This window comes from Drosophila subpulchrella, unplaced genomic scaffold, assembly GCF_014743375.2.
Source record: "Drosophila subpulchrella strain 33 F10 #4 breed RU33 unplaced genomic scaffold, RU_Dsub_v1.1 Primary Assembly Seq354, whole genome shotgun sequence".
Classification (NCBI taxonomy): Eukaryota; Metazoa; Arthropoda; class Insecta; order Diptera; family Drosophilidae; genus Drosophila; species Drosophila subpulchrella.
Window position 1 is genome coordinate 8,938,624 of NW_023665577.1, and position 27,925 is coordinate 8,966,548.

The 27,925-nt window shown below is 41.1% G+C and overlaps 3 protein-coding genes across 3 annotated transcripts; 2 read left to right on the forward strand and 1 right to left on the reverse strand.

The window, feature by feature from the left end:
• Positions 1 to 3,987: 3,987 nt before the first annotated feature.
• Positions 3,988 to 4,702, forward strand: LOC119560775. The gene has a single exon (XM_037874400.1). The coding sequence runs from the start codon at positions 3,988 to 3,990 to the stop codon at positions 4,627 to 4,629; it is 642 nt and encodes a 213-aa protein (XP_037730328.1). The 3' UTR covers positions 4,630 to 4,702.
• A 4,584-nt stretch (positions 4,703 to 9,286) lies between these two features.
• On the forward strand, positions 9,287 to 20,539 carry LOC119560475. The gene is made up of 2 exons (XM_037873935.1): positions 9,287 to 9,453; positions 19,260 to 20,539. The coding sequence occupies exon 2, from the start codon at positions 19,277 to 19,279 to the stop codon at positions 20,432 to 20,434; it is 1,158 nt and encodes a 385-aa protein (XP_037729863.1). The 5' UTR covers positions 9,287 to 9,453; positions 19,260 to 19,276; the 3' UTR covers positions 20,435 to 20,539.
• Positions 20,464 to 27,907, reverse strand: LOC119560474 (beta-mannosidase). Its single transcript, XM_037873934.1, has 9 exons — positions 27,623 to 27,907; positions 27,310 to 27,444; positions 23,993 to 24,497; positions 23,837 to 23,933; positions 23,466 to 23,754; positions 22,206 to 22,685; positions 21,731 to 22,152; positions 20,877 to 21,257; positions 20,464 to 20,819 (listed from the first exon to the last, which is right to left on the reverse strand). Exons 1-9 carry the CDS (start codon positions 27,783 to 27,785, stop codon positions 20,559 to 20,561), a joined length of 2,733 nt encoding a protein of 910 aa, XP_037729862.1. The 5' UTR covers positions 27,786 to 27,907; the 3' UTR covers positions 20,464 to 20,558.
• Between the last annotated feature and the right edge of the window lie 18 nt (positions 27,908 to 27,925).

A 27,925-nucleotide genomic window follows, 5' to 3' on the forward strand; every position in this document is an offset into this window, starting at 1 on the left:
TTTTTGCTTCAGCGATTTTCTATGTGTACAAGAATCCTCTATGGGCTATGGAAATACCAGGAAAATTAACAGATTTCGTGAGTGAATTCCGATTATCGCCGTATCGCGAAAAAATAAGAAATTTGATCATTGGCTGTTTTCGTGCAGAAAAAGATTTTCTTTAAACTCTTTATATGGCACATGTGGCCGATTTTGGGCTAAAATAACGTTATATTTTTAAAGAAGTAAGTATCGCGTTCGTATTAAAATCACTAGGGCCCGGTTTCTCGAGTCCTGAAACTGTCCCAGATAGCTATATCTATCCGAAACTTTTTTGACACCTTTGATTTACAGAAAAGGTCGACAAAATACGGACTTTTTCTTGTGCAAAATTGAAAATTGTCCATTAATTCACAGTTATAAAAAAATCGTGGTCAAGGTAATAAATTTTCGATCCTAAGGAATTTTTAACGACTTAACAGCAGCTTAACCTTTTGCAGCCCAAAACCAAAATATAGCTCAAACGGTACTTTGCACCTATGACTTCAACAGTGAACTGTCATTTTCTACTTCTCTACTTCTATATATATAGAAAATTGTAGTAATTAAAAATAAGTAAAAAACTGAAACCCTATTATTTACGTTTTTATACCCTTGCAGCCTTTGCCCCTTTCTTCATTATATAAAATTGCGGTTGCAAGCCGTTAAGTCTAAGTACCGCATTTACCCCAACTTAATTGCATATATCCGTTACTTGTAGAGTTTTACTCTAGGTAGGATTCGTCGGAAAGTATGTAACAGGTGGAAGAAAGCGTTTCCGACCCTATAAAGAATATATGTATATTCGATCTACGTACATACCCTGCAGTATTATTCAGCGCTTACTAAGCACTCAATCACTGCAAAAAGTTAATCACTGAGCGCACAATTTGTATGAAAATTAGTGCTTAAATTAACATAGGCATGTCCTAGGGTTCATCAGTGCTCAAAAACTAGCACGCTTTGAGCGCATTGTTGTGCACCCTTTTGAGCGCTATTTCGAGCACCAAAAAAAGCACACCTTCAGCACACGTTGAGCGCTCGTTTAAGCAGCAAAAGAGCACACGTTCAGCACACGTTTAGCGCTCGTTTAAGCAGCATAAAAGGATATGTTAAGCACCTTTTCATCGCGTAGCAGCAAATATATTTTTATTTAATTTCTATATTTTTTTTTATTTACTTCCATCTTTATTATTTGCATCATACTCAAATTCTTCACACACCGCATTGCCTTCTGCAGCGCCATTTCAAAAGGCTCCGAGGGCTCCACCCGAGCGATTGCATATAGTATTAGAAAAAAAAATTAGTTTTAAAAATAGAACCGAAAGTAATCGTTATTTGTATGTTTTATTTATAATAAAAAAAATGTTATCTTTGGCATTTAAAAAAAAATCCCAGAAGTCTTTTAAAAATTAAACTTACAAATAATAGGTAATAAATTTTCGATCCTAAGGAATTTTTAACGACTTAACAGCAGCTTAACCTTTTGCAGCCCAAAACCAAAATATAGCTCAAACGGTACTTTGCACCTATGACTTCAACAGTGAACTGTCATTTTCTACTTCTCTACTTCTATATATATAGAAAATTGTAGTAATTAAAAATAAGTAAAAAACTGAAACCCTATTATTTACGTTTTTATACCCTTGCAGCCTTTGCCCCTTTCTTCATTATATAAAATTGCGGTTGCAAGCCGTTAAGTCTAAGTACCGCATTTACCCCAACTTAATTGCATATATCCGTTACTTGTAGAGTTTTACTCTAGGTAGGATTCGTCGGAAAGTATGTAACAGGTGGAAGAAAGCGTTTCCGACCCTATAAAGAATATATGTATATTCGATCTACGTACATACCCTGCAGTATTATTCAGCGCTTACTAAGCACTCAATCACTGCAAAAAGTTAATCACTGAGCGCACAATTTGTATGAAAATTAGTGCTTAAATTAACATAGGCATGTCCTAGGGTTCATCAGTGCTCAAAAACTAGCACGCTTTGAGCGCATTGTTGTGCACCCTTTTGAGCGCTATTTCGAGCACCAAAAAAAGCACACCTTCAGCACACGTTGAGCGCTCGTTTAAGCAGCAAAAGAGCACACGTTCAGCACACGTTTAGCGCTCGTTTAAGCAGCATAAAAGGACATGTTAAGCACCTTTTCATCGCGTAGCAGCAAATATATTTTTATTTAATTTCTATATTTTTTTTTATTTACTTCCATCTTTATTATTTGCATCATACTCAAATTCTTCACACACCGCATTGCCTTCTGCAGCGCCATTTCAAAAGGCTCCGAGGGCTCCACCCGAGCGATTGCATATAGTATTAGAAAAAAAAATTAGTTTTAAAAATAGAACCGAAAGTAATCGTTATTTGTATGTTTTATTTATAATAAAAAAAATGTTATCTTTGGCATTTAAAAAAAAAATCCCAGAAGTCTTTTAAAAATTAAACTTACAAATAATAGTTACTTTCGGCCCGTATAAAAACTAGCTAGACCTTCATCTTTTTTTGGTTCTGATACAAGGTTCTCGGATAATATGCTTAAAATGGAACGATTTATACTTCAATTTTTAATGGATTTACCATCAGCTTTATCTAAAGCTATAAGAAAAATTTTATAAAAACAAGAACAAATTTTGAAATTATTGTTTTCTGTCACTTGATTTTTTTTGTAAAAAATAAATATATATGTCTATATATATTTATACCCTTGCAGAGGGTATATTGATTTCAGTCAAAAGGAGACGTTTCCGACACCATAAAGAATATATATTCTTGATCAGCATGACTAGACGAGTCGATCTAGCCATGTCCGTCTGTCCGTCTGTCCGTCCGTTTCTACGCAAACTAGTCTCTCAAATTTAAATAATATTAATATACATATATATTTTTTTTAAAGAAATACAAGTATTTTAAAGAGCACTCCAATTATTTTAATTGGTTGTATTTACATTTACGAAAAATGTAAAAGTCGAGATATTTGAATGGCTGGGCCTCGCAGTCGACTTTGTGATGATTGGGCGCTTATACTCAATTGTGGAACTGCAGGGTATCTACACGGTCTATACATACATACTTTTCTACGAATCGAATATACACTTTTGGTCTACGAGTTACGGCTATAACTACCTCACCATTCATGTGAAATAAAGTTGCGACTTGCTATTTTCCGGTAGTTATAAAAATTATCTTTGGAAGGCTGATATACATAGTCGTTGCCCTTTGAGTCGGCTGTGTAAACTCCCGCATTTTTAGATGTGCATCAAAATTTGAATATTTTTCAACCTCATGTCTGTATGTAAATGTGTTTTTGAGCCAATTCAAGGTCCACCTTTAATGTTCGAACTTACGTGAAGGTTAAACAAAGTAAGTTATCTTCCTATGTAATGGAATGGAATGAGCCTTTTCTAAAGCGCTTAGACCTTATCTAATCCGTGGAGCTCTTAATAAAGCGTTAAATTGAATTTCTTTTTTTTGGATGACCGTAAGTCTGTAGCTCGTTTCGTAACTATTGGACCGATGATGACTACGGACAGCTGCAGATGACCAATATTGCCGTACGTTTGCGCAAATCGAGCTGTGCGGGTTATTGTGACACACTTTGAAGGGTCAGGTTATGTGTGCAATTTACTGTTTGCACATGGTCGCACATGTAACGCCTGGAAATCGTTCAAATGCAAAATACCCTCTTATCAACGTAGCTATTAGCTCCACCGAGCTTCTACTCTACAGCTGTATTGATCGCATCGATCTAGCATTGACACAATTTTTAGGCTAGCCTGCCGCACTCTGCCAACGCCTACTAATGTAAGACAATAACCATTTTCCGAGCCATTTGGCGGGCTAGCAAAGCGGTCGGGGCTTCGGAATAATTCCACTGTTGGCAAACAGTATACACATATGTACATCACACTGTTTTGACAATTGCGCCCGAGAACACGCTCCCGGAAAACCCCTAACTTTAGAAACCATGGGCTGGCAATTGAGCGATTTCCATGGACTGATCTGCGTGCTGGCGGCGCTAGGAGTGCCGTCCCAGGCACAGTTCCTCCCCTCATCTGGGCCCCTGCAGTCTCCGTATCAGGGTGCAGGGCCGCGTCTGGTGCTCTATGACCTGTCCAGTGGCCAGCAGCTGGATCCGCTGCGCTATTTGGCCCTTTTGCGGGGCCCTAGGCAGCTGCCAGTGAACGGGAACGTCGTGGAGCTTCCGCAGTTGTGGCAGCCCTGCTCCTGCGCCGAGCTGGCCTGCCGATGCTGCCTGGGCCTGGCCCTGGGATTCGGCGGTTCCCTCGACCAGTGGCTCTGTGCCTCCCTCGAGTACAGCAAGACGGACCTTGGTCTGCGCCTGAGCGTGGAGCTGAACCAGCGCACAGTGGCCAACTTTGGGTTCTCGGCCCGCAATCCTCCCGACTACTGCGTACCGCTCCTCCTGCCGCTGCCGCTCTTCAGCTGCCTGCGGCTTTACGACATCAGGGCCCTCGGCGAGGGCAACATGCAGGTCTGTCTGTCGGTGGTCTTTAAGGTTCTGGCCAGCCAATTCTTTGAGTACCGGTTCAACTGCCTTCGCTTCGGCGACAACGGAGTGTTTTTCGGCGTAGGAGCTGGTGTCTAGCCTTAGCTTTATGTATCAACTCTAAATAATATTTTCCTTTCCTTCATTTTTCCCTCGCTTTTATTTATCATTAGACTTCAGGCATATTATTATAGGATAGAGAATACATACATGTCTTAAGAGTAAAGGTTTGTTCTGGGATTTTTTTTTAATTTTCACCGATCGAGTTTTATATGACTTAAGCCTTGCGGCTTTGGGAAAGTAGGCCAAAAAATGTTCAGTACAAAAATGTTGTTGCTTTCATGTTTTAGTATAAGGTAAATAAATAAAGGCTTATAAAACCAAAGAAATAACATTTAAAATTAACTTAAACTTACGAAACTCCACAATATTTTTGTACAAAATGTTCGTGTTCTTTTTGTGATGAAAATCGTAGAAACAGCCTTTTTGCTGGGAAAACCCACCCATGTTGCTGTTGTATTCGTGGACTACACTGGGGCAATCTATGTCAACGTACTTTTTTCTAAGCAAACAACCTTTTAAATTCGTTTAATTCAGGAATGGCTGTGTGCCCGCGTAAGTCGAAGCAAATCGCACTGCCATATTGTCCTTCCAAACCGTCAAAGACGATTCGACTCCTGATGAAGATCCACAAAGTTCGGTGGAGTATCCTCGAATTTGTTTCTTGAGCTCGATGTCATTGGGATGTTACAATTTGGAATGCGATTCGAGCGAATAGTTCCAAAGATAATATTTCCCGGTATTTAAGATGTACAAAAAGCGGTAAAGAAGTATAACAATTGTCGAAATAGATAATGTTGTTATAAAATCCGGAACTTTGCGTGAGAGTCGAACAACTACCAAGATCTGGTGAGCAGGTTTGAACAACGTTGTCTCCTGCGCCGCAATATATCTCTAAATTATAGCAAAACCCAGAGGAGTCACTGAAATTGAAATATTTCACTCCCCATTTGTGTGGTTTTTCCGGTAAATATTATCGAAGAAAGTTCTGACGAACTGACTGAAACTGGCCCTGGATCTATAGCCCAAACAGATCCTACAAGTTCGGCATTTGTGCTTTATTCAGCATGACCGATGGCAAGGTCAGCAGGTGCTTTGCGTTTGAATACTTGAGGTGAATTCGATGCTATCGAAGTTGCGGGTGACATCAGGTTCGCCAACGCAGTGGAACTCCTCCACTTGATGTTACACAAATCTCTACAGCCAGCATGGAGTCCTGCATACTTACACCTTTTTTAAGTTGTCTCAAGACCTGCAGACGGGCTACCTTAAATAGAAAATAAACAAGGAAGAACGCTATAGTCGAGTACCTCGGCTATCAGATACCCGTTACAAGCTAAAGGGACCAAAGGAAAATGGAGATATGCAAGCAGCAAAGCGACATTGAAATGCGCCACCTACCGGCGGTAGACAGATTTAAGCGTTGTGGGCGTTAGAGTGGGCGTGGCAAAGATTTTTTTGGATCAATCGATAGGTATTGACAAGACCAATACATTTCAGTTAAAATTTTTTATCTAGCATGAAAATTGTGGGCGCCACAGGCTTGGGCGCTTTGTGGGCGTTAGAGTGGGCGTGGCATATTCGCGTAAAAAACTTGCGCTGCGCTCAAGCCTACGGAATCTAAATCTGAAATCCCATTTCTGTATCTTTGATATCTTTGTGGGCGTTCAAGTGGGCGTGGCAAACTTTTTTTTGGGTCAATCGATAGGTATTGATGAGAACAATACATTTCAGTTAAAATTTTTATTCTAGCATGAAAACTGTAGGAGCCACACTTTTTGGGTGGTTCGTGGGCGTTAGTGTGGGCGTGGCACTCTGCTGAAACAAACTTGCGCTGCGTAAGAAGCCTAGCTCTTATAGTTTCCGAGATCTCGGCGTTCATCCGGACGGACAGACAGACGGACGGACGGACATGGCTAGATCGACTCGGCTAGTGATCCTGATCAAAAATATATATACTTCATGGGGTCGGAAACGCTTCCTTCTGCCTGTCGCATACTTTCCGACGAATCTAGTATACCCTATTACTCTACGAGTAACGGGTATAAAAACAATATAAATACGATCAAAATCAACAAACCAACATTTTTTTATAAATAATTATTTTATTATTTCTCTGACCGTTTCATTGACATTGACATTGACATTGATATGTTAGAGTCGTCCGATTTTTATTAAATTTAATTCAAAATTCTTAAAAATACAAAAAATGATATTCCCAATAGTATTGGGTTGGCAAGAAAGTCATGTCGTTTTTTTTCAATATTTTCAAAGATGATTTATTTATATCAGGACTTATAATTAATCAATTATGTATTGGCCGTTTTGTTCGACCACTAATGACCATCTCTCGGGCAGCTGCATAATTCCACTTTTGGTCTTTTCCAGCAAAGAATCGAGACAAGTGGTTTTCGACAGCCTCATCTGAATCAAAGTTTTTACCATTCAAAGAGTTTTGAAGAGAGCGAAACAAATGGTAATCTGAAGGTGCTAAGTCCGGACTATAAGGTGGATGTGGTAGCACTTCCCAATTCAGCTCCGTTAATTTTTGCCGAGTGACCAAAGATGTGTGGGGCCTAGCGTTGTCATGGTGAAAGACTATACCCTTGCGATTAGCTAGTGCCGGCTCCTTTTCTTTAATTTTTTCCGCCAAATTGGATAGCTGGCGACAGTACACATCTGAATTGATGGTTTCATTCCGTCCCAGCAGCTCAAAGTGCACTACACCCTTCCAATTCCACCAAACAGACAGCATAACTTTCCTCTGATGGATATCGGCCTTTGATGTGGCTTGGGCTGGCTCATCTTTCTTGCTCCATGATCTTTTTCGTTGGACATTATTGTAAACAACCCACTTTTCGTCGCCAGTAATGATCCGCTTCAAAAAAGGATCGTTTTTAATCCGTTGCAGCAGAGAATAGCAGATGTTGATACGCTTAGTTAGGTGAATTTCCTTTAAGTTATGCGGAACCCAAACATCGAGCTTGCTTACGTAGCCAAGTTTCTTCAAATGGTTTTCAACCGTTGTATGCGACACACTGAGCTTCTCTGACATCTCCCGCGTTGAATAGCGCCGGTTTTCATCCAGCAAAGCCTGAATTTGTTCGTCAAAAACGGCCGATGGTCGACCAGAACGTGGGGCGTCTTTAACTCCAAAATCTCCAAGCCTGAATTTGGCAAACCAGCGCTGACATTGGCGATCACTCATGGCATCTTTACCATACACTTCGCACAATTTTTCGCGAGCTTCGACCGCTTTTTTTCCTTTTCGGAAGTAAAAAAGCAAAATATGCCGAAAATGCTCACTTTGGTCCTCCATGTTTAATTTGCTATAGCTTCCACAAATGTTATCGAATAATTACCAAATTTTCGTCGATAGTACCTAAGACAATAAGCTTTAAAACGATACTAAAAAGTGTGACCCTGGTGCTCGATTAGTCGTAAATAAATTAGATTAAAAACGATTACTAAAAAAAACGACATGACTTTCTTGCCCACCCAATATAAAATAATATGTCAAAAAACACTGAAGCTATAATTTGTTTCATATTATTTTCCCACTACCTTTCCGATCGTTCCTATGGCAGCTATATGATATAGTCGTCAGATTTCGATAAAATTAAATTCGAAACTAAGATCTAATTAAAAAATGGTATTTCCAAGCGCAGGAGGTTATATGTTGAAAAACACTAAAGATATAATTTTTTTTAATTTTTTTCCGATTATTCCTATAAGAGCTATAAGATATAGTTGTCCGATCCGGCTCCGACTTATATACTACCTGCAAAAGAAAGAAGATTTTTGGGAAAGTTTCAGCCCGTTAGCTTAAAAAATGAGAGACTAGTTTGCGTAGAAACGGACGGACAGACGGACAGACGGACATGGCTAGATCGACTCGTCTAGTGATTCTGAACAAGAATATATATACTTTATGAAATCATTAAGCCCCCTGCAAGGGATACAAATCATGAAAAAGTGCTGGTGCTTGGTCGAGAAACCCTATGTTGTTCTTTAAAAAAATAGGCTAGTGAAAAATAATAATTATAATAAGAGATAAGCAGTAGAACCGTTTCTTAGAAATCCATCTCTTTCTTCAACAAACTAAATCCCTAAAGGCAACCAACCCAGGTTCTTGTTTTTATGTTATTAACTAGGCCGCAAAATGGTCGTTTGTCCCATAGTACATCGATAACAACGAGTGCTGGTGTTGCCGATGCCGCCGGCTCGCTGGCAGCAATTGCGCAATTGTTCGCTCATTTCGGCTGCCTCTTTTTGGCCTGCCTCAGCTTTGTTAGCCGACTCAGTCTCGGTCTCAACAAAAGATACTGTTTTCAAGAGCAATTTCGCCTTGTCTTGGAGATGGCTTTACCCTCGAATCGACTTTTGCGTTTTTGGGCCCGTTTGGTGGAGATGGCGGGCGGATTGGGGGGACGCGATGGGGCGGTACCGGGCGGGATTGGCGTCCAGCTATTGACTGAGTACGAGTGCTGGTTAAGTATCTCTAGCTGCGTTCGTTAGCGCTGGCATCGTTGTTATTGCCGGATTTACCTTCGCTGTTTGCTGGTGCTCTGCTGCTGCTGCCACGACCACTGCGCCGTCGGCCTCCAAACATATGTATACATAATAATTTTTACTTTTTTTTGCTGTTTTCCAGCTGGATGCTTTTTTACTTGCAAGCAAGCGTTTTTCATTCGCCGTCAGTTGTATTTGTGTTCGCGCTGCGATCTGTCGCACTTTGAAGTCGCCACCGCCGTTGAGAAAACCTAAATTTGAGCTCCATTATTCCGATCACATCCTGTGTAGCGGAAAAAGCTGAGCGTTCGCAACCGTTTGTAGCCACGTCGAGTTTACCAGAAAAGAAAAGTGAGTTTATTACGCAGAAAAAGGCAGATGCGTAACACGCTGCGTATGAGTGCTATTCGCCAACTGTGTTTCATCAATGAGTATTATATCTGATCTGATCTTTTGTGTTTGAATAAGTGCCGTCGATCATAATGTTGGGAAGAAAGTGGGCTTAAGGCCCTTGGTCGTCGATAAGACTCTTGAGAAATTTCAGGGAAACCCCTGTAGAGCTGGTGGTAGGAGAGACTTCAGTGGTAGACTCTTCAGACATAGAACCAGTTTTTCCTTCGCTGCTGCCCGACCTACCCCAAATAAAATTCGTTTAGCTGTCCGTGACTCAAGTAACTCCGCACTCGAGTTGCGCACTCATCCGCACGATGACAACATTTCACACTCCAGATCGTGCGTGGGCCTCCAAAGACTCTGGACTCTGTCAGGCCCACCAACCTTTGACTCGGAGCTAAAATTAAGAAGAGTTTCACTTTCAATTGCAACACCCAGGTCGGTGAAAAGCTAAGGGGCCGTATTGTGGGGACGGTGGGGCTCGATGACTAACGCAGGTGATTAAAAGATGATGGCTCAGAAGACAAAAAAATCATTTTAGCGAGTGCGCCAACTTCGCAGTTTACGATCTCTGGGATTTCTCATTTCATTGCGCAGAGTCTGCGCAAAAAGTACGAATGTGGATAAGTGAACAACGGGCCAAGAGCATGTTAAGTTTCTCAACTTTGGGTGGAAAATGTTAATCATAAAAAGTAAAAGTAAAGTAAAAAGTATTACAAGTCAAAGTAGCAGCTATGTAGCTTCGTTAACCACTGTTTCATTTGCATTTCGCACATGGCAGTGGCGACAGCAACTGCACCATCTAGTAGCAACAGAAATAATCACAATTGTCAATAGCAAGAGGCAGAGCCAGCGACCGTTGAACTGCCTGGCTTCGGATTGCACTGAAAAAGAAAGCCGCAAAATATGAAATATTAAATGAATTATAAAATGCTTACAAAATTAGAGGTATTAATCTAAAACTACCGTATGATTTGTTTAACTTTTGCTGGCCAAAGCAATTATTTATATTTTGTTTGGCAATCAAATAGTATTATTCAAATTTTTATGTTCGAAAATATAAATGGTCTATCTGATTTTTCTCTGTGTCAATGCCACCGACCACTTAAGTTCAGATGCATTCAGCTGGGGGAGCACTTGTGGGCGTGTTCGCTATTTAAATTCAGCCTTTGTTGTCCAAACTCCTCACAATGCACGACGCGTTGCGAGGCAAGCTTAGCTTGATTGACACCTGACATGGGCCCAAAGAAGTTAATGGGTTCCCCTTCGCGCGGGGAGTCAAAGAAAGACAGTCGCCGAGCCACATATTCTATGCCGCACTTCGAATCGAAGTTGCGTCATATGCTAGAGGCCCGTCATTAAGTGTGAGACGACTGATTGTGCCTAATTTTGAATGCAAAAGACGTCGGAATGCGAATCCTTTAAAGCCGCAGCGGTCGCTGCACGCGAACAGCTAAATGGCCGGCTCTAATTTCCGACGATTAAAATCGAGGAAAATTATAATTGCAGGTTGCATTTCAACACTCGACCCCAAATCGCGTTGCCGCTGTTATGCACCACCTATGACCATGTGACAGCGTTTCCGCAGCTCTCTTATCGTCCCACATCTCTCGTCGAATCAGTGATGTAATCCTGAATAGCCGAAAGTGACCGAAAAAGACGCAACGCACCAAAACAGTAAAGACTTTTGAGCCTCCGCGTATTGGTCACTGCACTTAAGTGCCGGCGAGGAAAGAGTCCAATCTCTCTTTATCGAAGCACTATACTCTTGAAGCACTATAGCGACGGTGGCTTTTGCCTCAGATATTGCGGCAAGGCAAATTCAAACTCGTTTTGAAGCTCTTGCGGTTTACAGTGGGTTCGATTTTATGCCTAAACAAGTGAAGTGCCTCGACTATGAAATACCCGCTACTAAGCCAAAGGGAGTGTGAGAGAGATCGATATATATCCGGCAAAGCGACTGCATCCGATTAAGTGAACGCACTTCACATATATGCGAGGAATTTAACTGCCCATAACTTTAAAATGAATTAGCAGATTTTATACATTTTTCGGCTCTTAAATGAAATTCGTTCTAAAAATAAAGTTTCCTATTTATCTAAATTTTGGCTGTTTTAATCGGAGCTTTTAGCTTTTCTAAATTAAGCGGGGAATCTTTCAACATTTGTTGATTCAACTTTTCAAATGGGCGATTCGCCTAAAAATCGACCAAAATGTTTAAAAATGGGTAGCCCAGCAGTCTGAGTGGCGTGAGAGTTCGAGTCCTTCAGAAGGCATCTTATATTTTTTATGTTCCTCAAAGTTTTAAACTACATTTCTTAATTACGTCTTAAGCACAATCAAATTTAAAACTAAAATATAAATAAATTTTTTAAGCGAACCAACCATCAATAGTTGCAAACTTGTACTCACCTTTGCTCCCCACTGGACATATGTATAATCTTGATCAGGATCACTAGCGGAGTCGAACTAGTCATGTCCGTCTATCTGACCGTCCGTATGAACGCTGAGATCTCAGAAACTATTTTTTTTGTCAATACCTATCGATTGACCTAAAAAAGTTTGGTACGCCAACTCTAACGCCCACAAAAGCCTATAGCTCTAAAATCTGTCTGGAACCCACATTTTTAAAGATTTTGTAAAATTGTGATTCTGTTTTGTGTGTCAATACCTATCTATAAATTGTTTAAATCGGACCATTCTTTAAGAGGAAATGTAAAGTAGCTTTGCTGCTTGCATAAATCCATCTTTTACCTAAGTAATGGGTATCTGACAGTTATTATACCATTTTAAGTGGTGATTTTCCAAACAATGTTTGAAGCTGTTTTGGGCTTTACTATTTTAAAACCCATAACGCTTACTTAAATTCCCTTATTTTGATGGCAAATCGTAGAGCTTTGTTTTTAATAAAATCACGAAAAATTAAAATTTGATTACAAGAGAAGTATGCTAGCAGCAACGTTTTTCCTTACCATAATTCTTAAGACTTCTCGGTACAGTAATGAAAATTTGTTTGGCTCAATTCGGGTGTGAGGTTCGCAACCTACGGTATTACCGTCACTTGGTGCACTCGTGCGCGTCGAGTTGAAAGTGAAAGTCTTGCCGAGCAGAGCGCAGCGATTTGGGTCGACAAGCCGTCTCTTGGCTAGCCACTCAGAGCTCTATTGTCTGCGCCAGTCCCTGTCGCAATTTTAAACGCGGTCGCGAACTTTGGTGCGCACATTCGCATTAAAAATGCAATTTTCAATTTACTTAATTTTTTTTCTTTTTGCTATTTGTCGGCCGATTTGTCTTTATTAATTGCTTATTTGATTGTTGCCCGCGTCGCTATGACGCATGCGTAACATCATAGTCAGCGCCCAATCATAAAAATAATTATCAATATAAAATATCAGATAATTGTTCCATTGACCGCTCACAGAAATCGGTTCCGATGATAGAAAAAAATGATCTGTCCTGTAAATCAAATAAATTTGTATACCCGTTACTTGAAGAGTAAAAGTGTACTTTGAACAGTATGATTTATGGCATGTTATGGCTTATTATATCATAAGTCATATTTAATCAGGATCACTTCGATGTTACCATTTTCGGCAGCTTGTCTGTTCGTCCGTATGAATGCTGGGATCTTAGTAACGACAGATGATTGATGGTTGGGACTAGTCATGCAGATTCAAGAGGTTCCTACGCCCCACACGTTTGTTAAAAACTGGAAAAAGGGCCTGTCGCCAAAATGTTTCAACTTTTTGTAAAAGTATAAATGGGATTTGGTATTGATTACACTGTGCAACATTTTTAGGGTCGGAAAGTACCCATCAAAACTAGCTAAGCCCCATTACGGTTTTTTTGGCTTGGCTCGCATTTACCTAATATAGCGAGTAAAAGTTTTAAATACCAATTTTATTTCTAATGGCCATATCTTTTAAGGCGATTGAAATTTCAAACTCCAGTCCCTAGCAATTTTGTTGGTATGAATCAGAGCAGCGGCCTATCTAGTAGCACAGGGAAGTGTTCTGTCCATCCTCTGCTCGCTTACGTATAACGTAGATGTTCGTATGACTTCGGCATGGGTCTTCGGGTCTTTTTTTCTCAGCTTCGGCGCGCTTTTTTGCTGCTGCGGCAGAGAATTTCAGTGCAAAACAGAGAAACGTCAGGCGTCAGAGCGCTGCGCGCCAACTTCGTGTCACTCACACTAATGCAAGGCAAACTTGTGATGGTATGTGTGTGCCGACCACTGAACCAGAGGAACAGAAAGCCAAAACACCTTTTCAAAGTAATGCACGAAAAGTGCAGATCTAACGAAAAATTACGGTATTTTATCGTTAACGGCCGTATTTTGAGGAATACGGCAATCTATGCACAAATATGAAATTTTATATAATATTCAAATAGTAAGCATACCAACCATTTTTATACCCGTTACTCGTAGAATAAAAGGTTATACTAGATTCGTCGGAAAGTATGTAACAGGTAGAAGGAAGCGTTTTCGACCCCATAAAGTATATATGTATATTCTTGATCAGGATCACGCCCACTTTAACAGCCGTAAACTTAAAACGCTGAGATCTCGGATACTATAAGAACTAGAATGTTGGGACTTGGCCCAAGTTTGTTTCAGAAGGGTACAACGCCCACAAACGACTATAACACTAAAACCCGTCTAGCGCCATCAGCATGCCAAAAATTAATGAAATCATTCTAAAGTTATAACCAACAAATTATTAAAATGTTGCAATTCAATCGAGATTGCAAGCCACATGCAGCAAATACGTCAGCAAGCCGCTGGGGGCCGCTATAGAAGAAGAAAATAGGTGGCGCTATAGGGTAGGTGTGTAAGTAAAAAAAGCAGAGTTGCTTTAAGCATGTCTCCATTTCTCTCGCACTGAATCTAAAGTCCCATCTTCCCACAGAACTCAAGAGGACGGACGTAAATGGCAAGATCGACTCGTGTATTGATCCTGATCCCGACCAAGAACTAAGCCCTATGAGTAACGGATATAAATACAGAGTTGTTGGACAAAAATCTCAAAGCTGCCTAGAATTCTGTACATTGGTATAGACGTAAAAATTTTATAAATCAGTTTGGGGGAACACAATCTTGGGTCAATAATAAGTCATATTGTCAAAAAACTATGTTTCTAAAATCACGATTGAAACTCCACATCCCAAAAAGAAAACAAGGGAGAACGCTATAGTCGAGTACCTCGACTATTAGATACCCGTTACTCAGCTAAAGGGACCAAAGGGAAATGGAGATATGCAAGCAGCAAAGCGAGATTTAAATGCGCCACCTACCGGCGGAAGACAGATTTAAGCGTTGTGTGCGTTAGGGTAGGCGTGACAAATTCATTGTTCAATAGAATAAGTTAGCCGCGCACTTTGCTCTCTCTGAGCGCCGGCAGTGCTTTTCTCTTTGCCGCTAAGTTCGGCCGGCAACTATTTACATACACACACATACACGCGTAAAAACATTTCGCACTGTCTGGCTCTGACGTCATAGCTTTTTTTCTTGGGAGGTTTGTGGGCGTTAGAGTGGGCGTAGAAAAAATTTTTTTGGGTCAATCGATAGGTATGGACAAGACTAATACATTTCAGTTAAAATTTTCTATCTAACATCAAAACTGTAGGAGCCACAGTTTTGGGCGGTTTGTGGGCGTTAGAGTGGGCGTGGCACTCTACTGAAACAAACTTGCGCTGCGTAAGAAGCTCAGGAATCTGCTCGCCAAATCTCAATAGCCTAGCTCTCATAGTTTCCGAGATCTCAGCGTTCATCCGGACAGACGGACAGACGGACAGACGGACAGACGGACAGACGGACATGGCTAGATCGACTCGGCTAGTGATCCTGATCAAGAATATATATACTTTATGGGGTCGGAAACGCTTCCTTCTGCCTGTTACATACTTTCCGACGAATCTAGTATACCCTTTTACTCTACGAGTAACGGGTATAAATACTGGGTTGCTTCATCTGTGTGTGCATCAAGCCGCATCTTAATCGAGCTGAAAACATTTTTAATTTACGAAAAAAAGACTTTCGGCTTATAGATGGCATCCTAATTGAACTTATATTTTTTTGAATCAAACTAGTGATATGATTTTTTAAAGAGATGGCGCCACACACTGAATGTACTTAAATATAAAATTTCCGCTGGAGATTAAATCAATGCACTTAAAACAAGGAAGAACGCTATAGTCGAGTACCTCGACTATCAGATACCCGTTACTCAGCTAAAGGGACCCAAGGAAAATGGAGATATGCAAGCAGCAAATGCGCCACCTACCGGCGGTAGACAGATTTAAGCGTTGTGGGCGTTAGAGTGGGCGTGGCAAAGTTTTTTTTAAATCAATCGATAGGTATTGACGAGACCAATACATTTCAGTTTAAATTTTTTATCTACCATGAAAATTGTGGGCGCCACAGACTTGGGCGGTTTGTGGGCGTTGGAGTGGGCGTGGCATATTCACGTAATAAACTTGCGCTGCGCTCAAGCCTACGGAATCTAAATCTGAAATCTCGTTTCTCTATCTTTGATATTTTCCGAGATATCCGCGTACATATTTACGATTTTTTGAAGTTTGTGGGCGGTTTGTGGGCGTTAAAGTGGGCGTGGCAAACTTTTTTTAGGTCAGTCGGTAGGTATTGATGAGAACAATACATTTCAGTTAAAATTTTTGTTCTAGCATCAAAACTGTAGGAGCCACAGTTTTGGGCGGTTTGTGGGCGTTAGAGTGGGCGTGGCACTCTTTTGAAACAAACTTGCGCTGCGCAGGAATCTCAGGAATCTGCATGCCTAATCCCAGTATTGTAACTCTTATAGTTTCCAAGATCTCAGCGTTCATACGGACAGACGGACAGACGGACAGACGGACAGACGGACAGACGGACAGACGGACAGACGGACAGACGGACAGACGGACATGGCTAGATCGACTCGGCTAGTGATCCTGATCAAGAATATATATACTTTATGGGGTCGGAAACGCTTCCTTCTGCCTGTTACATACTTTCCGACGAATCTAGTATACCCTTTTACTCTACGAGTAACGGGTATAAAAAGTAGACAAAAGCGTCAATCCCTCTACTGCCAATAGGTTTCAGTGATTTCCGCATGCCAGAGTAGCAACGAAAGTTGCAGTTATTAATTGATGTTTCGCTTTCTGAGCCCAACGCACCCACCAAAAACACGCAAATGCAGCAGAACTGCATTGGAGCAGTCATAGACTTGGTGTTGAGCGGTATTACCTCTGCGTGCCGGCAAAGAACCTGTTTTTCACATAGGCAGTCAGGCATGCCCATTAAATAATTACCGGCCAAAGAAAATAAACAATGCGATTTTTATTCGGGGAAGTCTTTTACGCCTAGTGTGCTTGTTCAAACTGAATGTTCATAATTAAACGTATATGGTGATCTAAAACGTATACAATAAATACGACACAATAAATTTGTGTCCCAGACCTCGCTCTGGATTTTAACCAGGGACCGAAAATAATTATTTTAATAAATTTAAACCCTTTGCCTGAGGTATACAGCAGACAGAAAATGTTGATAACTTGCACTTTAATTGATTTACTTTGAACTCAAAAAAATCCATTGACTTTCAGTACAAATTTCGAAGAACGAAATACTGATATTAAGTACATTTGATCCTGACTAAAACTATATATACTTTATGGGGTCGGATACGCTTCCTTCTGCCTGTTACTTACTTTCCGACGAATCTAGAACACCCTTTTTCTCTACGAGTAACGGGTATAAAAAGGTGGCTTGGCGATACCAGCGGAATTCTATTACCTTTTAAGCGCAGTATCGCTTATATTTTTCAGTTAACCCTGTAACCCTGAAACTGCTATGTGTATAACCTAGAATTTTGGGATTAATCATGTAGGTTCTAGAGATTCCAGCCAGAATAAACACTTTAACAGAAATATATTGGTTTGGTCAATACCTTTCGAATGAGATCGGAAACCAAAAAATGTTCCCTTGATTTTAGAAAAAAAAACACCTTTCATTTATGACAGTCCACCCTAAAAGCGGAAAAATCTTTTTCAGTTCAAGAAAATTCACCCTAGAGTTGACCAAAGCTCAATACCGGTTTTAGAACGAATTTTATTAAAACCAAGGATGAAAAGTAGATTTAATAAAGCGAATTTAGAAATAAATTTCTATGAGTGTGGACATGATTGCGGGAGAACGGGGTATCCAAGTACAAATGTAAAAACGAAATTTTGATTACAGGGGAAATGGCAGCGGCTTGAACAAAAAAGTATTTCTACATCTTAAGTCATCGAGTTTTCTTGAACAGGTGCAATCACCACTGGCACCATGAAAACTATATATAAAGTTCAACAAAATCAGTGTTATCAAATGTTATAATCAACTATCCTTGCCCCACAAGGAGTGATCCAAAATATCACCGAAAATGCAGATTACAAAAAAACAAGAAAGGAAGCTTACTTCGGCACGCCGATGTTTCCCGTGGGAGCATTGTACATATATACAGAGCTTTCCGATTTTTAGAAAAATAAAGACTAATAACAAAAATTTTAAGATAATGTTCTATTTCAACTTACTACCGTGTATGTTTACCGAAAACGAAATATAACGGTCTATGTATTATTTTTTATCCGATCATTCATATAGAAGCTATATGATAAAGTCGTCCGATTTGATTTAAATTTTATTCAAAATTCTGAACTATTAAAAGAATGATATTCTTATGAGTAGAGGTTATTATGTCAAAAAACACCAAAGTTATAATATTGGGAAGGTTTCATCCCGATAGCTTTAAAACTAAGAGACTAGCTTGCGAATAAACGGACTTATAGTTTAGGAATCCACCACAAAACCATTTTAAAGTTATATATTTGATGCTTGGATAGCGAAAGGTAGTTGTTATACGATGCTATATCTTTGGTCCTAACGGTCTGAACGGTATGAATTATTATATTTAGTACACTACTCAAAAAAAGAGTCAATTAAATTTTTAATTTATTTAAATGGAACATATTTTTATGCGAAGAAAAACGCATGCAAAAACCATAAAACAAAAGACAAGAATATGAGATACTCGCTACTCTCTTAACTAATTATAAACATAGTTGAGCTAGAATGTTTGCTTCAGCCGGGTGCCATGCCCACTCTAAAGCCCTCAAACGCCCACATTTTTAAATGTTTGTTACATATTTAAATGATATTTTGTTCCTATTAATTGTGTAATCGGTCATTATTATCATCGAACCATCCTTAAAAAAGTTTTTATCAAGCAATAATAAATGATTAGCAAATTCGATAGAGTACGAGGAAAGGAGATATATTCGTGCAGCAAATCGCCTCTTTACCTAGGCACCTAGGTTTCACGCTTTGTGGCGATTTGGTGAAATCTTATAAACAGCCCATAGGAATGAACGATAGGTGGCGCTTTTGTGTGGTGTTCAATTAGTGCGAGGGTAACGGGTATCTGATCTGATGGAACTTATGGATCAGTTCTCAGTTTGTTTCTCTGACCGTAAAAGTTAAACATTTTACCTGAAAAATTCCACTATGCAATTCAAATGTTTTTAAAATCATGTATCAAGAAAAGGTTACTTACTTTTTTTACGCTCCTTTTTGACTGATCATGATATAAGCATTTTTGCATTATGATTAGCAATCATATGCGTTCAGCAGAACTATCGTTTTTGTTCTGCTGAACGCGACCAATGAAACTAAAAATAAATTATCCAAACAATAGCTTATTCTCTATATCACTCCCATTTTACAGCTAACGAATATTACCAGATGATGGCAATGTCACGCCGCTTGGGATGGCATGTTGTTATTGTTCTCACGGCTTGCTTGGCGGGCTGTGTGTCCCTGTCGGAGTTCAACGAAGGCCGCAGTCCAATCGTAACTGGAAAGCCATCCCTGATTCGGGCGGAGCTCCGCTTTGGCCGTAACCTGGATCCCTCCAATGTGCGAGTGGTAAATGTCAAGTCCAGCAAGGGCGACGATGTCGAAATTTTGGTCGGCAAGAACAGCCGCAAAGCGCGAGCTGAGAACGCTGCTGGCTCCTTCTTTGTGCGAAGCGCTGACGTCAAGCGGCTTCTAAGTCCACCCAAGAGCAAGTCCAGTGGTCGCCAGCTTAGCTTCGAACACAGCCCGGCTTTGCTGAAGCAAAGTGAGCTGGCCCAGCAGATAGGCTCCTATCGGCAGCGCAAGGAAGAGGCGGAGCAGCGCCAAGTCAAACTTATCCAGCTGCAGCTGGCCAAGGCGCAGAGTAAGGCGGAGGAATACCAGGCCGCGCAGGGAGAATCCCGCAGGGGGCGTCAGTTTGCCACAGACGTGTCCTGGCAACCCGCTCGTTCCCCCGTCCAGTTCCCAACCTCTTCAGTCTCACGCAAAAACTTATCTTTGGCGGCAGACCGCCAATGGCAATCTTTCGGTACGGAATCTGTGGATACACTTCCAAGGATGCAGCGATTGGGGCTGGGATCGGCGGTCAGCTTTCCCAGGGACTTGGAGTTTGCTGCATCCGACCTCCATGAGTACAGGGACAATAGAGCCTACGCCAACAGTGGGACGAGCCACGGATACAGGCCGCAAAATCTTATTACCAAGCACAACTACAACACATTGCCGCAGAAGACCAAGTACGTGACCTACATGCCGCACTCCGTGGTGGTGACGGCCAGCGCAGGAGTCGCCACACCCAACAACACTCGACGTCCAGGGCAAACTGGAGGGTACGGGAGCCCACACCACAATCCCATCGGCCAGAGCACCCACAGCGTCGTGGACGGTCCCGCTGTGACGCTGATCGAAGGCGTCCGAGTGCCGGACAGCGCCGAGGACAAAGTGAAGACCTGGCGCAATGCTCGCGTCCTGAATAACCAGTTGGTGCCATATCCAGAGGGTTACACGCCGCCGAGGGCTCAGATGCCCAGCTTCGACCGATAATTGCGTTAGTTGTGAACCAAATCGACGGGTGTTGGTGCTCAACGGCTAATTATATTTATTGATTTGATTATTGTTAAGCTATTTATAAAAGTTGAATTAAAGTTGTCAAGGAAGTCGTGTCGGTCTATCTCATAAAGTCGTTGACGGTTAGCACCCGTAGGTCCGTTTTGCGTAGATTTCGGTGACATGTAGGCTCGTCAAAAGTCAGATAGACGACGTGCATCGGCGCGGTCTGCATAAATCCGTTCTCAGACAGCGTGTAGCGGTACGGCTTTAGCAACTCCAGGTACACAAACACAGCTGGGCGCTTCACTTGGATGGTGATGCTTACGCTGTTGCGTATGACATCGGTGGTATTGAGGCAGGTTACGGAGGCGATATTGTACTGCGGAGGTGGATGTTAGGTTAGGTTCTGTGTCTAGCTTATGCAGGGCTTACTTACCTCTAGATCGGGATCTTCGATTCCGACGGCAGCGGTAATGCTGCTGGGGAAGAAGTAGGTCCTGGAGATCAATTCACGGCCACGACGCAGTTGAAACTCCAGGAATGAGTTTGTTTTAGTGAATTGCCCTTTTAGAAGATCAGAAATGGGAATGACCTTGTCGTAGTGCACGCCATTGGGGCGAAGGGTAACCTCCCACGTGGTTGATTGGCGCGGCAGCAGCTGAGACCACAAATGAACATTAGCCACGACATTGAGTTCCCCCGTGTCCACCTCCGGTAAATCGCAAATAAGTGAGATGTTTAGCGAGTCCGTGGACCTTTCGTAGAGAGCTACGATGGCAATCGGCGCTAAGAAGTCGCGCGCCCAGTAATGAAGAATCTGTAGTGGGGAGACAGAGAATGATATTTTTGAATAGAATTATTATTAGAATACTTAAATATTAATTTGATTTTTAGTTCTAGCACTTAAACTGTGAAAAACGCTTGTTTCGATCTTATTGAAACCCCCGTTATAAGTAGAAAAAAAAAATTTAATCTATTGGACTTATAGTTTTTGCGACCATTGCAAATCCTTTTTCGGGAAAAGTTTCCAAGTTCCAAGTTTGGATGTTAGAACCTGCTAAAACAAAGGTGCACTTTGTAAAAAGTGTTCCGTAGTCTCGACGTTCATGCGGACGGAAAGACAACAAGTCTGGAGCGTTCTTAAATAAGTAGTATGAGAGTGTTGACAGAGCACTGCCAGAGGGCCGGCAGATAAGATGTGTACCCCAAAATCTGCTCTGATGGCGGCTGCTGTCTTAAATTAATAATATGGTTCATGATCGTAGTAATTGTAATACAATTACAGCTCACCTTCCAGTTGCCGTAGAAATCTATGCCGGACCAGGATGGCGCCACCCATACGTCGTTTAGCTGCCAGTAAAGGGCGCCCATGGTTTTGTGAGGGGTATCCCGCAGGCTGCGGTACAATTCCGTTTCCACCTTGGTGGCCATGGCCTGAGCGATCTGGCTGAAGTATATCAGTGCATTGGCATAGTTATCATCCTCTGGCAAGGGGAGCGGAAGGTGTCTCTCCACCAAAGCGATTACGGGAATATTTCCTAGCGGATGGTGCTGGCGGTGTCTAATAAGAGCAAGAAGGTCGTCATCGCCGTTCTTGCTGCGCTCCCAGGCGTATGTTCCTGGAAAGCTCTGAAAGCCGTACTCACTAACAAATCGAGGACGTGGATAAATTTCTGGGTCCCAGCCGTCCTTTGTGTAGTCGTAGAAATGTACTATGGATGATATCAGTTTCGAAGCATCACTTTTTAATATAGGGACTTCTTACCATCGCCATTGTGATTGTCCTGGGGGTCACTAGAAATGTAGTTTTCCTTTTCACTGGCCTTGCCATTGGAGGGCGATGAGACTAGTGGCTGGGGTCGAGAGCGATGCGAGACTAGCTTTAATTCGTGGATGACATTGGCCAGGTAGAGCTCCCGGTAGTCGCTCTCAAAGCGATCTCTTTCAAACAGCGTGCCATACCAGTTCTGTACCAATGCGGCTTCGTTTTCATTGTTGGTTACGAAAATTGCCACGCTGGGATGGTGCGACAGCCGTATGGCATTTTGACGAACCTCCTCACGCACTGATGACAGGAAGTCGTCGCCAACCGGGTACATGGCACACGCGAACATCATATCTTGCCAAATTAGAAGGCCCAGACTGTCGGCGAGCTGGTAGAAGTAATCTGATTCGTAAACACCGCCTCCCCACACGCGCAGCATGTTCATATGCGCTTCCTTGGCGGATCTCAATAGGTGGCCAACTTCACAGGATAGAAAACAAAAATGAATTAAATAGATTTTTTTTGCGTTCAAAAATACAGATGAAGGCGAAAGTTGGGTAAATATAGTAAGAAAAGCTTGGTTAAACATAGCAGCTATAAATAAAGAGTCATCACATTGTCACATGGTATCATTGGAAGGACTGTTTTTTTTGGCTATAACTTTTTCCCACGGAATTTTGAAGTCAATTGCAAAGTCTTCAAAAAATGTTTCAAAATGCGAAAATACTTTTTAAACGATCCTTGCCACAGCATTGGTGAAAAATAGTTATAAATTAAATTCCGCTGTAAATGGGTATATGGTTTATAAAATTTGTTTTTTAAATTCGATTGGAGTCTTTGGTTACCAATCTTTCCACCTCAAATGATATACATATTTTGTTTTTCGGTGGTGTCAACTTTTTTTTTAACGTACCCGACCACTTTTTGGCCGATGTTTGTATACCCTTGCAGGTCGTTCTCGTGTGAGCATTGTTTGTACAAAGCATTTCGATTTTTAGTAAACTTTTGTAATATTTTGTAAAATTGTAAATGGGATTTTGTTCTGATACATAAAGAAACGTCTATTGTTTAATGATTTTGTAGATGTATAAATGTATTTTTTTTTTGTTTTTCATTGCCCATCTAAATGACAAAAATTTTACAAATAGGATCATTCATTAAAAGTTATGAGAAATTTATGTAATCGCCGCTAGGTGGAGGCCGTGTGCCATCTCTATGCGATTTCCCTGTGAAAAATATTTATTTTTGAAATAGACTTACTCTGTTCCTTCGTTTGCATTTCGGGCAGGATATGTGATGGTATATAGTTACTACCTTTCATAAACATATCTACTCCATTGACTCGGAAAAGGAATGTATTTCCTATGCCGTCTGGAGCGGGAACTTCGACCAATTCAAGGGAGCGAAAGCCCACTCGGAGGGACTTGTGCGACTTGGTCTTAGAACGAACCTCGGGCGCCTCAGTGCCCAGCCAGGCCTTCAGAGTGAAGTGAAGCGGATAAAGTTTCTGCTCACCGTAACCATTGGGCCACCAGGCTACGACTTTTTCCTGCGAAATGAATACGGCTCATATCACTGATATTCAGACAGTGCACTTATTCGTGTCAATATAACTAGCAACCGGTACTCACAATTGGCACGGCCTGATCAAACTCAATTAGTGGCGTCAAACGACTGATGGGATTCGATGCGTTTCTGTCTATGACCACCGGATGGTCCAATAACTCGCTGCAATTCGTAATGCCCGTAAGTAAGGCGCTTAATAGAATCGAAGCAAGGTAACTTACACAGCGTATAGAATAAGCCTTCCATTAAAGTCCTTTTCTCCCACTGCGTCCAGGTAGCAGCGAATATGCATGTTCCAATAAGAGCCATTGATGAGGCTGACGTCCACATCCACGTCGCGGATTACGGCAACTTCGTAGATTTCTAGCTGCACCTTTTTCCATATCCCAGCGGAGGGGGCTGCGGGACCCCAGTCCCAGGAGAAGCTGGCCTGCATCTTCCGCAACATGTTCATGTGGCATTCGCCATGGTAGCGCTCGTTGGGGCATTCCGGCGGAACGGAATTATTTAAATTTTGGGCTCTCGCCAAGGCAGATAGTACGGGAGATTTGATCTCAACCTCCAGAACGTTTTCTGCTTGGACCAACGAGCTCACTTCGTAGGAGTAGCGCACAAACATGTTGTCTGTCCGTCCTAGCAGTTGGTGGTTGAGCCGGATTTCCGCCACGGTATCAATGCCGTAAAATGTCAGATTGATGTGGCCGCCTTTGTAATGACGGACGTCGACTGTACCGATTGTTATTAAAAAAATAAACAATTAAGTCTTACTATTTATTTCTTTGTAACGCTCAAATGCTGGAATACAATTATAACTGAAAAGTGTTGGTTTCGTCAATAGCTATTGATTGACATAAAAAAAGTTTGCAACACTCACTGCAACGCCCCAAACGCTAAACGTATTAAATTTTCATGAAGATTTTGTAAAAATGTAAATTATGTTTTTTTGTTTATCAATTACTGCTTACAAAATATTTTTTTGAAAATGGGTCAAGAGAGTGATGCTAGTTCCTGGTAGAGTTAGACGCATAGATAAAAAAAAATGACTACAAAAATTGTAATGGGTAAGTTTATTTGTATACCCGTTACTCGTAGAGTAAAAGGGTATATTGTATTTGGGGAAAAGTATGTAACAGGTAGAAGAAAGCGTCTCTGACCCCACATGTTCTTGATCAGCATAACTAGCCGAGTCGATCTAGCCATGTCCGTCTGTCCGTGTAAGTGCTGTGACTTCGGATTTTTGAATAATTTTTGAAAAAAAATATTTTTCGATTATTCCTATGGGAGCTATAAGATATAGTTGTCCGATCCGGCTGGTTCCGAGTTATATACTACCTGCAAAAGATATAAGACTTTTGGGAAAGTCTCAGCCCGATAGCTTTAAAACTGAGAGACTAGTTTGCGTAAAAACGGACGGATAGACGGACAGACGGACATGGCTAGATCGACTCGTCTAGTCATACTGATCAAGAATATATATACTTTAGGGGGTCGGAAACGTCTCCTTTACTGCGTTGCAAACTTCTGACTGAAATCAATGTACCCTCTGCAAGGGTATAAAAAGATAAAAATTAAAATTGACAATAGTGTCAATATTATGTACAAAAAAATTTAAATCCGCATCGTTAAAATTACCTTCGCGGAAATTTCGCGAAATTTCGCTATAGTTTCACTATTACGTAAAAAAAAATTTGAAATCCGTGCTTTAAAATTGGAGTTCATTCCCAAGTTAATTCAGCCCAATGTACAAGCCAAGGGAGTTAAAATTTTGCAAAATTGGGTTTAAGCGTGTTATGGAGGCGTAAAATAAAAATGTTGTGAGAAGAAAGGATTTTATGAAATTCGGCGTTAAAGGACTTTCAGGACCTCTTAAAGATCGTGAAATTTTGATTTGAAAGTTTTCAACCAAAAGCTCATTTTCTTATAACAGTCGCAAAACCAATTTAAATATGCCAATTTGTTACCAATTAGATAACCCTTTAAAATCAACAGTGGTATTTAATTAAACCCGTTCATCGTAGAGGTGGCCCTTGTTTGTTAGATGATTAACCAATATCAGATAGTCGAGGACGTCGACTATAGCGTTCTCTCTTGTTTATATTTATAAACGTTAATCGAAGAGTAAAAGGGCACTCCAGATTCATCGGAAAGTATGTAAGGAATAAGATTGTGAGCTAAAACTCAGCAAACATTGATAACACCTTTACGACTTTAACAACTTGGTAACTGTAAAGCTTCTGTTGATATCGTAAGAAAATTCATGGTAAATTAGATTTTGTTTTGAGACCGGTTTTGCGCATGAAATTTGAATTTGAGGACTTGATTAACGTAAGGCTTATGTTATTCCCTTAGACAATATTGTGAATGTTTTTAGCCTTTAAAATTGTGGAATTGGTTTGAGTTTTTAAGATAACAACAGACGCTTTACAGTCACTAAATTGTACAAAATTTCACATTTTCAAAACTTGCCGATATGTAGCTTACAATATACTCAATTTAACCTATTCATTTATTCGGCAAAATTCTTGGAGTATTTTGGCTGTAAACTACAAAAGTGGGCATAAGTATTTTGACAAAACAAAAGAAAAATATACTCATAGTATGAACTTATTTCATGTACATTTTGGCATGGAAGGTTATTTAAATACCGTTTCTATGATACAAAGCCTTTTCTATCCCATTTAGCACTTATTGAAAATGGCGAATTTTTCTGAGAGTCGCCTTTTTATACCCGTTACTCGTAGAGTAAAAGGGTATACTAGATTCGTCGGAAAGTATGTAACAGGCAGAAGGAAGCGTTTCCGACCCCATAAAGTATATATATTCTTGATCAGGATCACTAGCCGAGTCGATCTAGCCATGTCCGTCTGTCCGTCTGTCTGTCCGTCCGGATGAACGCTGAGATCTTGGAAACTATAGGAGCTAGGATATTGAGATTAGGCGTGCAGATTCCTGAGCTTCTTACGCAGCGCAAGTTTGTTTCAGCAGAGTGCCACGCCAACTCTACCGCCCACAAACTTCAAAAAATCGTAAATATGAACGCGGATATCTCGGAAAATATCAAAGATAGAGAAATGGGATTTCAGATTTAGATTCAGTAGGCTTGAGCGCAGCGCAAGTTTGTCACGCAAATATACCACGCCCACTCTAACGCCCACAAACCGCCCAAGCCTGTGGCGCCCACAATTTTCATGCTAGATAAAAATTTTTAACTGAAATGTATTGGGCTTGTCAATACCTATCGATTGATCCAAAAAAAACTTTGCCACGCCCACTCTAACGCCCACAACGCTTAAATCTGTCTACCGCCGGTAGGTGGCACATTTCAATCTCGCTTAGCTGCTTGCATATCTCCATTTTCCTTTGGTCCCTTTAGCTGAGTAACGGGTATCTGATAGTCGAGGTACTCGACTTCGTTCTTCCTTGTTTTAAAATTGGGTAACAGAGTAACGGTTATCTTATGGTCCATGCACTCAACCATATCGTTCCTTTACTTTCTTTCTTTTGCATAAAATATAAAAAATCAGTTGTTGAATCTTACATTGAAAGAGATTCGAGTAGGTCCAATTGTCGTAGGCCAGATAACGCAGTTCGACGTCGTTGTACGAGTCCAGCACTTGGGGCGCAAAAGCACTGTATATTCCCGAAGGCAGCGTTTGGTTGGCAATGGTTAGGGCTGTGAAGGAAGGTAAGGGATACAAAGCATCATCATCAGTATAACAAAGCTTTCACAGAGATACGTACTCTTCCTAAACACATTAGAATAGTTTCAATTACAGTTAAAGATTATTGATAATTGATAATTATGAAGCGAAAAGGCTCCTTGCAATCAGCTTCCTATCGATTGAACTCACATCTATTCTGATTTGTTATCGTCCAATTGCCAAGCTCTATTATTTCCACCTTATCACCACGGACGTCGCAGACAAAAAATCCGCAAAGTAGTCCGACCAGAATTGCGCCACTGACGCCACCGGCGCCACCTCCGAGGAAACCCCATCCATACCGGCACTTCATCTCGCAATTTATGTCTTCCAAATTTAGTGGGGCTGTTTCAAAGATCACTCCCTTTTTAAAAAGTGTATATCAGAATCGTAAAGAGCGTTCAGTGAAGCGAAGAGTGGTTCCGCCGACTGACAAACCGCGAATGTGTCGCT